The sequence below is a fragment of the Falco punctatus genome (assembly GCF_963210335.1).
Source record: "Falco punctatus genome assembly, chromosome: 5".
In the NCBI taxonomy this organism is placed as follows: domain Eukaryota; kingdom Metazoa; phylum Chordata; class Aves; order Falconiformes; family Falconidae; genus Falco; species Falco punctatus.
The window spans coordinates 21,518,095-21,531,839 of NC_137584.1; the positions used below are offsets into that span (position 1 = coordinate 21,518,095).

General features: G+C 34.2%; 1 protein-coding gene across 6 annotated transcripts in view; it reads left to right on the forward strand.

Moving 5' to 3' along the window:
- Positions 1–13,745, forward strand: part of CSMD1 (CUB and Sushi multiple domains 1) — a 1,231,811-nt gene that overhangs the window by 948,831 nt on the left and 269,235 nt on the right. For all 6 annotated transcript variants that reach the window (XR_013928146.1, XM_080387724.1, XM_080387722.1 and 3 more), the window contains one exon: positions 11,934–12,103. Coding sequence is in view for 5 of the 6 variants with exons in the window: in XM_080387724.1 (XP_080243850.1) it covers positions 11,934–12,103 (170 nt within the window). In the remaining variant the exon portion in view is untranslated. The remainder of the gene's footprint in view (positions 1–11,933; positions 12,104–13,745) is intronic.

The following is a 13,745-nucleotide window of genomic DNA, read 5'->3' on the forward strand; positions in this document are numbered from 1 at the left end:
TCATTTACATTTCACAGTTGACTACTTTTTCCTGAGAACAAAGCCCAGCTTTTAGTGGATTTGTCCCCCTAGAGTGCAGATTTGAGAGTAAAGCTCCTAGGCAGTCATGCACTTCTGCATATCCCCAAATCTGGGAATCTCAGAAGCTTGGTGAATACTGGAGTCCAGAAGTGAGGGGGAACAACTCCTTAGTCTGTTGAAGTCCCTGATTCTGAGGCTAATGTCCACCTAAAGGAGAACATCACAATCAGATTTCAGGTGCTGTCTTGGCTTCTAGCCTTTTAAACAAGAACCACACAATTTCTCTGGGAAATCTGTTACTAAGGCAGATCTCCTAGATCTCATCTATCAAACCAGGACTATGCTTTCAATACTTTTCTTACTTTCCATTGTGGTTTAAGTCAAATATTCAGGAGCTTTCTATCACTGTATTAAGGTTCTGCTACTACTAAAAAAGGAATTGGAAAACTCATGAATTAAAAGAAGCATTCCTATGAGTAATTTTTTTAATTGAATATAACAATTCAATGCGCCAACAAAATCAATACTAGAAATAGATCAGATCTTGAATGCAGAAAATTCTTGAGCTCCCCACAATGTATATATTCCTTCAGCTCAGCAGTGCCATACTTCAAATGTTTCACTGTCACACTGCAGTGCAGAATGCTGTCCCCTGGCCTCATGAATTTCATATTCCATTCTGCACACTAGCATGGCTTTGGCATAGAATCATAGAATTCATTTATGTTGGAAAAGACCTCTAAGATTGAGTACAACCACAAACCTTAAGTTTCCAGGTCCACCACTAAACCATGTCCCTAAGCACCACACCTATACATCTTTTAAAAACCTCCAGGGATGGTGATTAAACCACTTCCTGGGAAGCTTGCTCCATATGCAGTTGTCAGTGCCGAGTGAAGTTAGATGCTGCTCTGCTTCATTTTTTTTTTTGGATACCAGTAGCAAGTATCTTTACAGGCTTGGCAGGGAGCAGGGTGTGTGCAAAACTAGGAATGTGACATGAAACAAGATACCTGGTAAATATACACATTTCCAGAGATAGGTGGCTGATAATTAGAAGCTGAGAGAGAGGAGGGAGTTTAGATAGCAGCATCGAACACGTGTATCTGATGTACACCTAAGTACTTTTTGACATTTGACTTTATCATTTGCAATGATTCTCTAACAGACAAGGAATGAGCCTTTTAGTTTTGGTATTCCTTTATGGTGAACTATGATATGCTGATAAAAATCTTAAAGAGGGGAGAAATTTCATTTTACCTTCCTACTTGCCAAAGATGTGCTGTTCACTGATTGTTGAAGGCAATGGTTAGAAACCTGAGCGGAGACACCTTTACCGTGAATTGCAAGGTACACTGCTGAAGTGTAGGTACCTCTCTTTTCAAAAGACTTTTAAGAAGGTCTGTGAGGGGTACCATACAATAAATGCATATATATTAAATCACAGAATATTTGGCTTGGCTATAAGAAAAGTTGAGGTACGAAATAATAAATTGTTTATTCCATCATATTCTGTCTGTAATATTAACTGAAGTATTGAAGTAGTAAGATTCTAAGACAAAATAAAAGTGACTATCTGGTTGTACTTATTAATAATTTTCTTTTACCTCCTTGGCTAATGTGAATGATCTGTACCTAGCCTCTCTACTCAGCGCTATGGCTGAAAAGCTACATTCATTATTAGAGATGGTTATTTACCCCTGTTCACAAGGTCACGTAACTGAACAATTTGATCACCTCTTCCAGGATTTAGGCATTCAGATATCCCATGATAATGGGAAGGAAAAGTTTGAATTAGTTCTTCAACTCTCCTTTCAAGGATTGTCTTAACCTGGACTTTCATTTTATTACCTGATCTGCAAGCTGCTTCTGTCTACTTGTCTAGGTTTCCCCTGCTCACTATCTCCTTAAGAAACTGTGATAAATTCTACCTAGGATATATCATGAAAATATTATTTGTATGCTATGTGGTGTGTACTATATTCAGTTTTAACTATTCTTTCATGGTAAGCATTGCATAGAATTCAAGCATAATGCATTAATATAATAAACTTAGGTTTGAGTGCTGGGTTTTTGTTTGGTTTGCTTTTCAACCTGCATTATTTTCCTGTCCCCCATTAGTCGTTTCTTCTGTATGGAATATTCCTAAAGCAAGCAGCGAAACACTTAAAGGATAAAGCTGAAAAGAAAGAGCTACTTAATGTTTTCATTTCATATTTAAGTGGTGTTGCTCCTTCATTAAATTTTACATGGCAGTTGATTTTTAATGGTGCATTAATACAGTATTTGAGTAAAATCTCCACTGAGGTATTGTTCACCGGTATTCACATTAATATCATTTTAATTTATCATACTCAGTTCTTATAATAAATACTACATGAATAATTAATGATAGGGTGCTAAAATAAATTGCTGAAACTCTTTAATAAGCTGTTTCTTTTTAATAATTTAGTTAGTATTCATTGCAAAATCATCAGTTATAATTAATATACTTTGTCATGTTGTAGCACTGAGTTAATTCCCATCAAGATTTAAACATAAATGGGAACCTTGTTAGCCTGAATAGCACTGGAGATTTCTGTGAGACCCTTGAGATCTGGCATTCATTGTTTTCTTTAAAATCTCTATAGCGTAAAATTTGAATATGAGTTCACCTTTGAGAAGTCAAACTAAGTCTGAAAATTGCTCTTCATTTTTAGCTAGTGTTTAAGAAGAAAGAGCTCTCATTCCAGAGCTGCTCAAGAGCAAGAAATCTTCTATAACACCAGTTGTTTAATCTGTGAATCTTCAGACAGTAGTAAGGATGTGCATGTATACAGGATCCACTGTATTTCGGAACTCTATATTTAAATGCTGTCACATTGAAATTGTTAAATCTTTAGGATGTTGTTTTCTATTTCATGCAGCATATTTAATGAAGTTATTTTTTTATATATAATTTCTATTTATTTATCTTATAACATTACATTTCTATAAATACAACTGAAAGGCAGTTTTTCAATCCCTGTGTTTTTTAGCCTCTCATTTTTCTGTCAATGTTTGACAGAAAATTGACAATTTGTTTGAGTTAATGTTTAGGCTTAATGTACATGAATCTTCAAAATATGGTGCAATATAATAATTTCAGGTTTGGGTTGCCTCTATTTTAAAACTGAAACTTTAATATTCAGGAAACATTAACAGATTTCAGTTGGTTCATAGTGGGCACCCTGACTATTTTCAAAAGGAGACTGTTACCACCTTAATGTGAAATCTGGTATGAAATTTTAATCACCTGTATTCAGAAGTAGTAACAATTACCTTAGGTCATCCTATTGCTTTCTTTCTACATTTTAAGATAGGATAAATATTTTTTTCTTGATAAGAAAAATAACGTAGGGATGTTATCTTCATTGCTTATTACCAGTTGATAGTAGAAAGAGTAGCCAAAAATCTAAACAAAAATAAATAAATAAATTCCAAAATATGCCCTCACCTTGGATTCTGCCAATAATCCCCTGAGGCCAATTAACATCGTATGATTTGTCTTGAGAACCTGAATAGTGTCTTATGTCAGTAACATACATGTTGAAAACTAATGAAGCAAAACTCAGAAAAGGCTTTAACTGCTCTTTAGCCCTTCATTTCCTAGTCCATTATTCTTTGCAATGGAATGGTACAAAAAATGCGGAATAAGAGGTTTGTTTTCAGTAAGGCATTTCCGTAAGGTTTTCAGTGAGGTTCTAACCTCACAGTCTTCTTTCTATACGAGTGTTGCTTAAAGAATGCTGAGAGAGGCTTACATGCACATGCTTTATTAGTGCAGTCTGTAGATGAAGATCTACCTTGACTTGAAATCTATCGTAGAGAAGCAAACAAGGAGGAGAAAAAGAGGAGAGAGAGAAAAAGGGAAAGCCACTCCTTAGGCACCAGCTGGGAAAAGGAAGGAGAGAGTCCCCAGGCAAATATCTCCAGTAAAGGTAGTGGTGACAATAATGATAGTAGTAATGACAAAAAAGCCATCATCTTCCTGCTTTCTCCTTAGTAAAGTTATATTTTTCATGCAGGCCTTCTCAGGCTCCTCATTGGTAGCTTATGATACTGTCAGCACTGAATGGAGCATGTGTGCGTGCTGCAGACTAAGTAGTAGTTAAGGTTTGTGCATCTATATTATTTTGTAATACTTATTGTGCATTAAAATAACTATTATCTGCTCTTTATCTACTAGGATGTATTCCAATATGAAGTTACAGGCTAGAAACCAGGTTTACACTGATGCAGTCTTAGTATGGTGTCTTAGTATGGTTACAGGTTAAAAGCTACAAGGCAAAAGAGTAAGAAGTGGGGTGAGAACAGTATGATTTAAAAACCTGTGGCAGTCACTTTTTAGGAGAAACTCAACATAACACTGGTTATAAATTTAGCAGTGCCAGGTGGGAACAGGACCACTTGTGGTACCAGAGTGAAGGCACTGCCAAAGCAGCCTGGCAGTGTGTAGATGAAAAGTTGCAGGCTCACAGGTGAACAGCTGGCTGCAGAACTGGAGATAAAAGATGGTTAACATTGCAAAGATTAAGGCACTCTCCAACAGAAGTGCTGGGAAAATTCCATGTGCACCTCAGCTTGATGCAGCATTCCAGGTAATAGGAAGCTTCATCTCCTTGCACTGCATTTGAGTTTCTACATGAAGCTGTGCTTGAGTCTGGCCATGTACTGTGTGTGCCCTGCAGTAGTGATATGCTCAGCTTTAGAGAGCCCTCAGTCAATGACTGGAGAAATTCTTGAAGTTTTTGCTATTATGTGAAGACAGAGCATATGATCCATGAACCATGGATATCCATGAACCCCTTTGCTCTTGCTTTAGTATTGCATGACCATCCTACTGTGTAATGATAGTGCCCAACAGAAAGATTAAGAATTATTGACTGTCTGCGCTCAGCTGCTTCTATATTTTACAAAGTGCTGCACAATTTTGTAAATACAACAAAGGTATTCTGCACCCAGTAGAGTGCTTTGTGGCAGAGAAGCCTGTAAGCTGATGATGTACCACTTTTATTTGATCTCTGCTTTGGAGATCTGCTTAAAATTCTGTCAAATCTTTTAGCAAGATGTATGGAAGAAAAATAATAAAGCAAACTTTTCCATTAAGCAAAGTTATCGTTACATTTTACATGAACTGTATTTCAAAGCTTTTCAAGAATCCCTGAATTTTGTTTGTTTTATAGCGTTTGTGTTCTTATTCAGGAAGTGTTTGATGATCTTCAAAAGATCTATACTCTGCAGTTTCCTTTTATCCAATTTCAAGTGAGACAATGAAAGAAGGAAAAAAGTTACTTATGTAAATAGAATTTAAGTGACTTTATTAAGCAAAAGAACAAAGAATGGGATCAAGTATCTGTTCCAGACAGATTGCTTTCACTGCAAGAGAATAAAAGAACAGTTTGGTAAAGTAGCATTTTCCAGTCTGCTGCAGTCCTCAGCAAGGTTATAACAGACAAATGGTGAAAATAAAGCATATAGTTGCTCCTTTAAAACATTTGTCATGTGGACATAAGTGGTATACACTCAATAAGAGTATACCTTTGAATTCTAAGGTGGATATTTTTGATTTTATAATAAATAAAATTAACTTTTAAAAGCACACAAGTTTCAAAAGTTGTAATAGAGATTTAGGTTAAACTGCTTTTATCTGCTTTCTCCCTTTTGAAACATAGAGCTAGTATTACATAGATTATTTTTTTTCTTTTAGAAAATGAGTTGGAAGGACCTTGTCTTTTGGATGCTGTGGTTTGGCAGACTTGCCTAATTTGGTAGATTTGAGGAGTGGAGAATCTGAACGTGAACCATATAAGCAGCTGACATTTACAGAACAAATTTTGTTTAGTACATGCTAGTTTAAGCTACATAACAAGCTTTTTAGATGTGATGACAGGAACTCTTTAAGCAAGTTTAAGTCAAACTGTGGAAAGAGTTTTGGAGCTGAGTTTTTTAGAGAATTTATTTTTCATTTAGAAACAAAAGCACAAACATCTGTAGCACTACGAGCACATTTTTATTTAAATTAGCTCCATTAAGTTAGTATATATAACAGTTCAGTTACAACACAATTTTGCTGCATACAAAAAAATATGTTCTTTAAGAAGGTCATTATCCCTTGTTCCTCATCCTCCGCTACGGATGCACAGCTATGCACTGAGGACACCAGAAAGGTATCCCTGGTTCTTAACTTACAGATACTTAAAAGCTAATGTTTTATAATGGAAATAAAAATACTTATTTGTTTCTAATTTTCATGTCTGAATGTTTCTTTTGTAGTTCTTCAAATTAGGAAACTAGATTACCTAGGATGTTTTTAATATATGAGTGTTTAGCGCTATTGCAATGCTAGAATCTAATTCTTTTATTTACAGTCTCAAAGTTTCATATTTAAATTATCCTCACTTTTTTATTTATGGTCAAATTCAAATTAATCAGACCCTTTTAATATGAAAACTACCTCTTAATTTTATCGATCATCAGAACACAGTAGGCGCTATTTCATGTTACTTTTGAAAAAAATGCCTCTTTTCCTCAGACTCAAAACAATTGTGTATAAGTTGGAACAACCCCACTATGTCATTCCTAGAAGAAAGTCTCTTCTATGTTTGCAAATGGAAGCTTTTTTCATTTATGACATCTAATGAATTATCAGACTTACTTTCATAAAAGGAAATTCCCTACTAGTTTTCTTTATTCATCTATTTTTGATCCAAACAGACTTTTGTACATATTCTCCATCAAAAAATCTCTTGGTTTACCCATATTTTGGGTATTGCCACAAAATATATTTAAAGTACTTGAGTAAATTGAGATAAATAATATGATAAATTGAAAACTGGATCTTTTCTGTTTAATCTAAACAGTGTAATTAGGTGCTACTGACCATATTGACAATAAAAAAATTTGGAAACATTGAACCAATTTATTTTGCATCTTGATAACTCAAATAGATTGCTACAGAAACAAAGGAAGGGTAGGAATACAAAATAAAGTGATCTGTATTACATCATAATGCATTCATTCAGTGCTATGTATTTTATAGCAATTTTTAGGTATTATATGATATGAAGATTTTAATTTCTTAAATTGTACCTACATAAATACTGTTACACTAGTATAAACGCATCACATGATCTGACAAAGTACATTATGAAATATATTCCTTTTATTTAAAACCAACAGCTGAAGGAGCTAGTTTTGAAAATACTATTTATACAGAGCATGTTCAGTGGTTCACTTAAATTCACACTGATTTTTCCAAGACAAAGCATGGAGATAGAATATCAACAGTAATTACTTTAAAGTGAGTAAAGATTATTTTTTATGGCAAATTCTGCACCTGTCAATGTTTGCGTAATTTAAAGACTTGTAGATACTAGTATTGATATAGTTGATCTGTTTCAGAGGAAGAGTGCATACGGTTAATACTCAGTGAATTATATTTAATAAATGAAAATACAAGCAGATACAGGGTTTTTTTTCTCAAGTATGGGACATGAGAAATCTTTCTGCATTTGTCTTGGCTGGGGAGGCAGATCTTTCTCCTAAGATGAGGGCATGTCCCTGAAACTCAGAAGGAATCTGGAAGGAATTGAAGCAGTAGCATGGAAGAGTAAAAGAAAGTCCTCTGTAGCCAACACCTAAAGAACTCTTTCAGGATTACATGATGAGATTTTTCTGCTTAACTTGAGCAGTAGTTAAAAATTCAGTAGTTACTCATAGAGCATATATGTTAGATAGGGAATGTTGCATGAAACCTTTCAAGAGTGATTGGCCGTTTTTTTTTATTTTTCAGTTACCATAGGTGGATGAGCCATATCACTTCTTTATGCAAAACTTCATAGCTTGATCTTTCATCAAGACTGTAAGAGATGCGGCTTCATTTCCTTTGTTTCTGTAAAAGGATTTTAAATTATAACTGATGCCTCCTAGCAGACTCATCTTGCCAATGTGGCTAAAGGCTGTTTCATTTTACATAAAGAATTAAAGATTAATTGGAGGTGATGAAAATAGAAGTCAATATGAATATATTTTTCCAGTCAAGTAGTTTGGTACTCACATGGTAACTGTGAATGCTGATTCATGGGTTAATTCAGGATTTTATTTCCCAAAAGTTTAATAAATGAATTTGCATTAAGAAGTGTTCCTTCCTCCCTGTTTAATGCCCTACCCATTATGCTGAAGATGTTAGCCAACATTTGCTCACTTTGTGACTAACTGATTTTTTTCTTTATGTGAAGAAGAAGTCACAGGAGATCCATGTTTAAATACCCAGAGGCAAAGTGAATTGAATTTAGGTGTCACACATTCTGGCTGCATGTGTTAATTACTGTATTAAAAAGCAGCAGCGGTATCAGCTACTGTAGATTTTTTTTTAAAGAAAAAAACATGACATTTCCTATACTGCTGAGTAAAATATTAGGGCCTTGAAGGGGAGAGATGCCTTTGACTGCATAAGCTGTTCCTGCTGACAAGACCAGACTAGGTATTGCTGTTCATGGCTGCTCTTTTGAGTTTCTGACCCCTCATTAAGTGTAGTGTGCTCAGGCATTTCTGGACTGTAGTGTGCAGGAATGGTTAGAAAAATATTCAGTTTAAGTCCTTAGGTTATAAGGTCCTTTCTATATCTGGGCATTGACCACTTATCATGAAAGAGATTTCAGGCATTAGGACACCAGGTCTCCAAAAGCTGTGATGGTCTGGAAAGAAAGGAATCTTTTCATGGATGGGGCCAACATTTCTCTAAAAAAAAGTCACCTAAATCTCCAGGCCAATAAATTGGGGGAGCTAATTAAACATGACCTTAATTTGATATCCTAACATTAGCAAAAATGGCAAGAAAATCTTAACCTAAACTGTGACATGTTTTTTTAATTTTTTTCTATTGAGGGAAGGAAGCTGGTGATGGCTTGTTTTACTTTGGAAATCTCTTTTGAGGGCTGTGTCAGTGTGTCATACTGACTGACAAGAGATGAACTATGAAACTTGGCTGGTCAGAGGAAATGAGCAACCCTTTGTCATGATAATAAAGGGAATGATAGGGCCTGGTGAAACTGCATAGCTTTCAAATACTTGCAAGGTATTTGAGAAGGGGTAGTATGCACTGAAAACAGAAGATGGTTGTCTAACATAGGTTGGAGTTATATGAGTGCCAACTTGAGTTTGAAAAATTTTGCAATGTAATTAATGTAATTGAATTTTAGTAAGTAATTAATTGTTCATAGTAGAAAGCATGTCTGTTTCTTGCACAATGTAGTATTCTTTAGAAGGGTAGTAATATTATATTAACTTCAGTTTGTAACCCTCATTATTCCTGATCTTATATGTCAGTACTTTTATTCATAGATTTAAATTGCTGTGGGTTTGAACTTTGGAACATAGATTTATCAGAGCAGGAAATTTGGCCAGTTCTAGATTAGGGAAAGCTCGTTATACACTTTTTCTATTATTGCATATGTCTTAGTGGTATACAGTCAATCATTGAAACAAAACATAGAATACTGTATGAACATTATGTAAGAAAAAAGCTTTGCTTCCATAATGTTTTCTTATTTTATTTTCTTCAGCATTTTACTTCTATATTTTCTAATTCTTTGAACGCGGTAGATAATAAGATACCAATGCAGACTAAGGGAGCATAGAGGTTTTTGCATGGATCTTTACTTGGGCAAACACTTGTTTGCAGAAGATTTGCGTAGAGTACTGGTGTTGTAACACAAGAAGACATCGAGTAGTACGGGTCTAAACGTGTCTGGCATTAAAGTTGGCATTGCTTTGAATTATGTTTTATAAACTTAATTAGTTCCACCTTAAAAATCAAAGACAAAAATAGCTACATATGAACACGTACACACAAATATATGTATAGGGATATATGTATCTAACCATATGAAATATGTATCACATATTTGACAGATCCTTTACCAAAGACGTATCAAAATAAAAAATCTAGTTCATTTGTCGGTCTGCTAAAGTTCTTTGAAACTTTTAGACAAAGTGCTTTAAACATGTTAGAAATACATAGTGCATCCCACACTCCCCAACAAAGGAAGAGTTTGTCTGTCTGAAGTTTGGCTGCAAGGGTTCTTACTCCCCAGCACTCTTCTACCTATTAAATATAACGCAGCTCAGGGCCTAAGTAAGCTAAGGAAGTGGAGAACATAAAGCTCTACTTTTAAATACCAAATGAATTCTAACTTATGCGTGAAATCAAAGATCCTGGCTCAGATTATTGGTGATTTCCTTTTTTACATTTACTAAGGAGATCCCAAATGTAGAGTAGAAATAAGGCTCCGAGTAAGACTGTGACTATCTCATTGCCCACTTCCTTTCTTCCCCCTTTTCATCTTTCTTTCTCTCCTTCCTTCTTTCCCTCCATCGCTCACTGCTTCCCTCTCCTTCTCCTTCTTCCTCCCTTTATTTCTTCAGTTTTATTGTACAGAGGAAGTCTAAAATACAGAAAGATTCACTATTTTTAGACTTTTCAAAAGGAAGAAGCACATAAATTTCATGTCTGTGAAGGCCTCAGAAATTTAAATAAAAATTTTTAGATTGTTCATTTGTAAATATGAAACTTACATTTCTCCCTGAATATGTTTAAATTAATTATTTTCTGATAACTTTCTGGTTTGTCTTTACACTATATTTTCAATATTTACATATATACCTGTAAAACTATACTCAGGTTTATCTAAAAATTGTAATCCCTACACACTTGCAAAAATGAATATTTTGAAGTCCAAGGAACTCTAAAAATATATTTAATATTTAGAGAAAAGTTACAGGTTTTTTTTTAAACTATCACATCTTTGATAAAGTTTATCTGCTAATTTACAATTATACATTAATTTATTATCATTTTAACTGTTATAACATGTTTCTACCAAACTCTGAATGAGTCCTGAATGATCTTTAGGTAAAATTCTCATTTTAAGATAGTATATTTTATCTTAAGACTGAACAATGAGATTTAAATATCAACCTCATTCACTTAAAAAAAAATAATTGTAGAGTAATAGTATTGTGTTATTGTTACTGTGGTGTTTTATAAGGTGTTTTCAGGCCATTTTTAAGCATTTTGAATATTTGTTTGAACTATATACCAATCTTATTTCTTGTCCATTGGGATGTTTTCATTTATGTGCTGAAGTTTATATTGCACATTTGGAATAATTTTATTAGTCTTCAAAACTCAAACTGAGCCCATGGGCTAGAACCTACCCCTCCTCCTACACTTTATTGTTTTCTTTACTGTGGAACAGTGACAAAAATGTCTACTGAAAGTGTCAGTAAGTTCTTACTACAGATGTCTGTGAAAAAGATTCACCTACTCTTTACTCAGAAAAGAAGGAAACTGTCTGCTTGGCACTAACTGATGTCAGTAAATTTTTTAGGTTTTTGTTTTTATTTCTGGTGGAGAAAAACATGTTTGAAGGCTCTTGATTTGTTGCCAGATTCTTTTACCTCATCATCTTATTGCCCGCCTTTTTTACTACTTTTTTGTAAAGCTGAATAGGAGAGCAAAATCAATATTACATTTATTTGAAATATTACCCCGATAATTATATTTCAACAAAACATCTAATTTCTATGGAATCCAGCTAATCTGCATTATATATTAGTCTGTTGGGGAGACAAAGGGATAAAGTGGAAGTAAAGGGAATTACGTAAAAGCACCTAGGCACACATAATAAACGTATCAAGTGAAATGTAGGAGATAGCAACTTTGGTAGGGTTTCTAGGAGTTGGTCCTACAGATGAAATCCAACAGAAATATCCTTTTCCTAGGTAGCCTGTTAACGTTTTCATAGTCTAAATAATACTGCAAATAACCCATATTTTCTTGAAATGGATAATTCACTTCTTTTTTTTTTACATGTGTCTGTTTTCTTTAGCTGAATGTGGAGCAACTGTCTCTGGAAATGAAGGAACACTGTTGTCTCCAAATTTTCCATCTAATTATGACAACAACCACGAGTGTATCTATAAAATTGAAACAGAGGCTGGAAAAGGGATCCATCTTAGAGCCAGGAGCTTTCAGCTGCGTGAGGGAGATATTGTTAAGGTAAAAAGAAAATAATTTCACTTTCTGCCATGCTCAAAATTCACATTGCATGAGCAACTCTGGTTCTAACACCATTTTTTAAAATTTTTATTTTCAATTCACTTTCTCACACAAAATGTATAATTTCTATGTGGATAGCATAACTAACTTTATACTAGATTCAATTATATATACTGGATTCAAAGAAACTATAGGTGACATTGAGATTTCAATTATGTTTATAGAAGTATTGGACTGTTTACAATGGGTTAAAATAAAAAAAAAAACCACTTGCATTTTGGGTTAACTTGGATTTTGAATCCTAAAGTGTCTGTATTATTTTCTGTTTGCAGCAGTATTTATAAATGTAGCATGGTGATTACTCAATAAAGGACAGGTTTTAATTTTGGTACATTTTTTATTTCTTACTTGTCTCACACAGAACTGTTTTGTTGTTTGTTTTCTTTTTTTCAAACTAATTAATTTGCTTATTTTACTAGAAAGTAGCTAGCTAACATATAGCATTGTAGTATTTACTAAAACTGTAATTACAGAAGACTTTTTTGACTCTTTTACATTGTAGACAGCCTTTGAAACATGGTCTACATATGTACAGATTTTGAACATGTAGTGTACTTTTCTACAGCATGGCCATAATCTGTCTTTTCATAATAAAAGCGGCCGCATTTTTGTATGTACTGAAAATCATGACATTCATCTGAAGTGCTGAGCATACATTAAGTTACTCTTTCAAATCTATGTCTCTAAATCTTCAGAGTTAATAAATACTTCAAATCACCAAGTGTTCAGAATTCAGTTAGCAACTTGCTTTCTGGGGATCTCAGATCTACATTTAACATGTTAGAAATTGCTGTCTACGTTTCTAACTTGACTTTACTATTTTTATTTGCACTGAATGCTTCCCACAAGGAGTTTAAAGATATCATTGCTATGGATCAAATTTTGGTGGCCATATTTTTATCAATTTTGTCAGCTTAAGAGACTCCTCATGTAAAAAAGTGTGACAGTTAAATTTGAAGTTATAAATTTCTGGCAGAGTACAAGGCTTTTAGAGATGTGATGAAGGTGGGGAGGGGAAAAAATGAAGATTACCTTTAAGTATTGTCTTTATAAATATAGACATTCATATCTTTGTTCTTCTTCTTCTTTTTAGCAAGTACAGGCTGGATTAGTCCATGAAATAGCATCCCCTGCAGTATTAGAAAGTTACAGTCAAAAGAACAGCATTTTCTCCATCTTCAGCCACAAAATCATTGATAATAAAAGCATGCATGCTTGTGTAGCCACCATGTATGAAACACTGCAAGACCTGGGCTTATGGTTTTCCTTTTAGATCAAAGAGTATTGAGTAGGTGAGCAAAATGTGTGGCCTATATTGTGCTTTACTCCTAGCTTCCATGGCCTGACAGTGCAGATCCCCAAACATATTTTTTGCTTTGAACAGATGCAGCAGACAAGGAAGAACTTTATTGCCCACTGAGCTGCTTGGATACGGTACATTTTGCACATACCAAGTTTATTTGATATAATTTGATAAACTACCTGAAAAAAAAACCCAAAAAACCAACAAACCAAACCAAAACAACCAAATCCAACACCTTAGAAAATCCTAAACAAACTTTCTAGAAACTCACTTATTCTT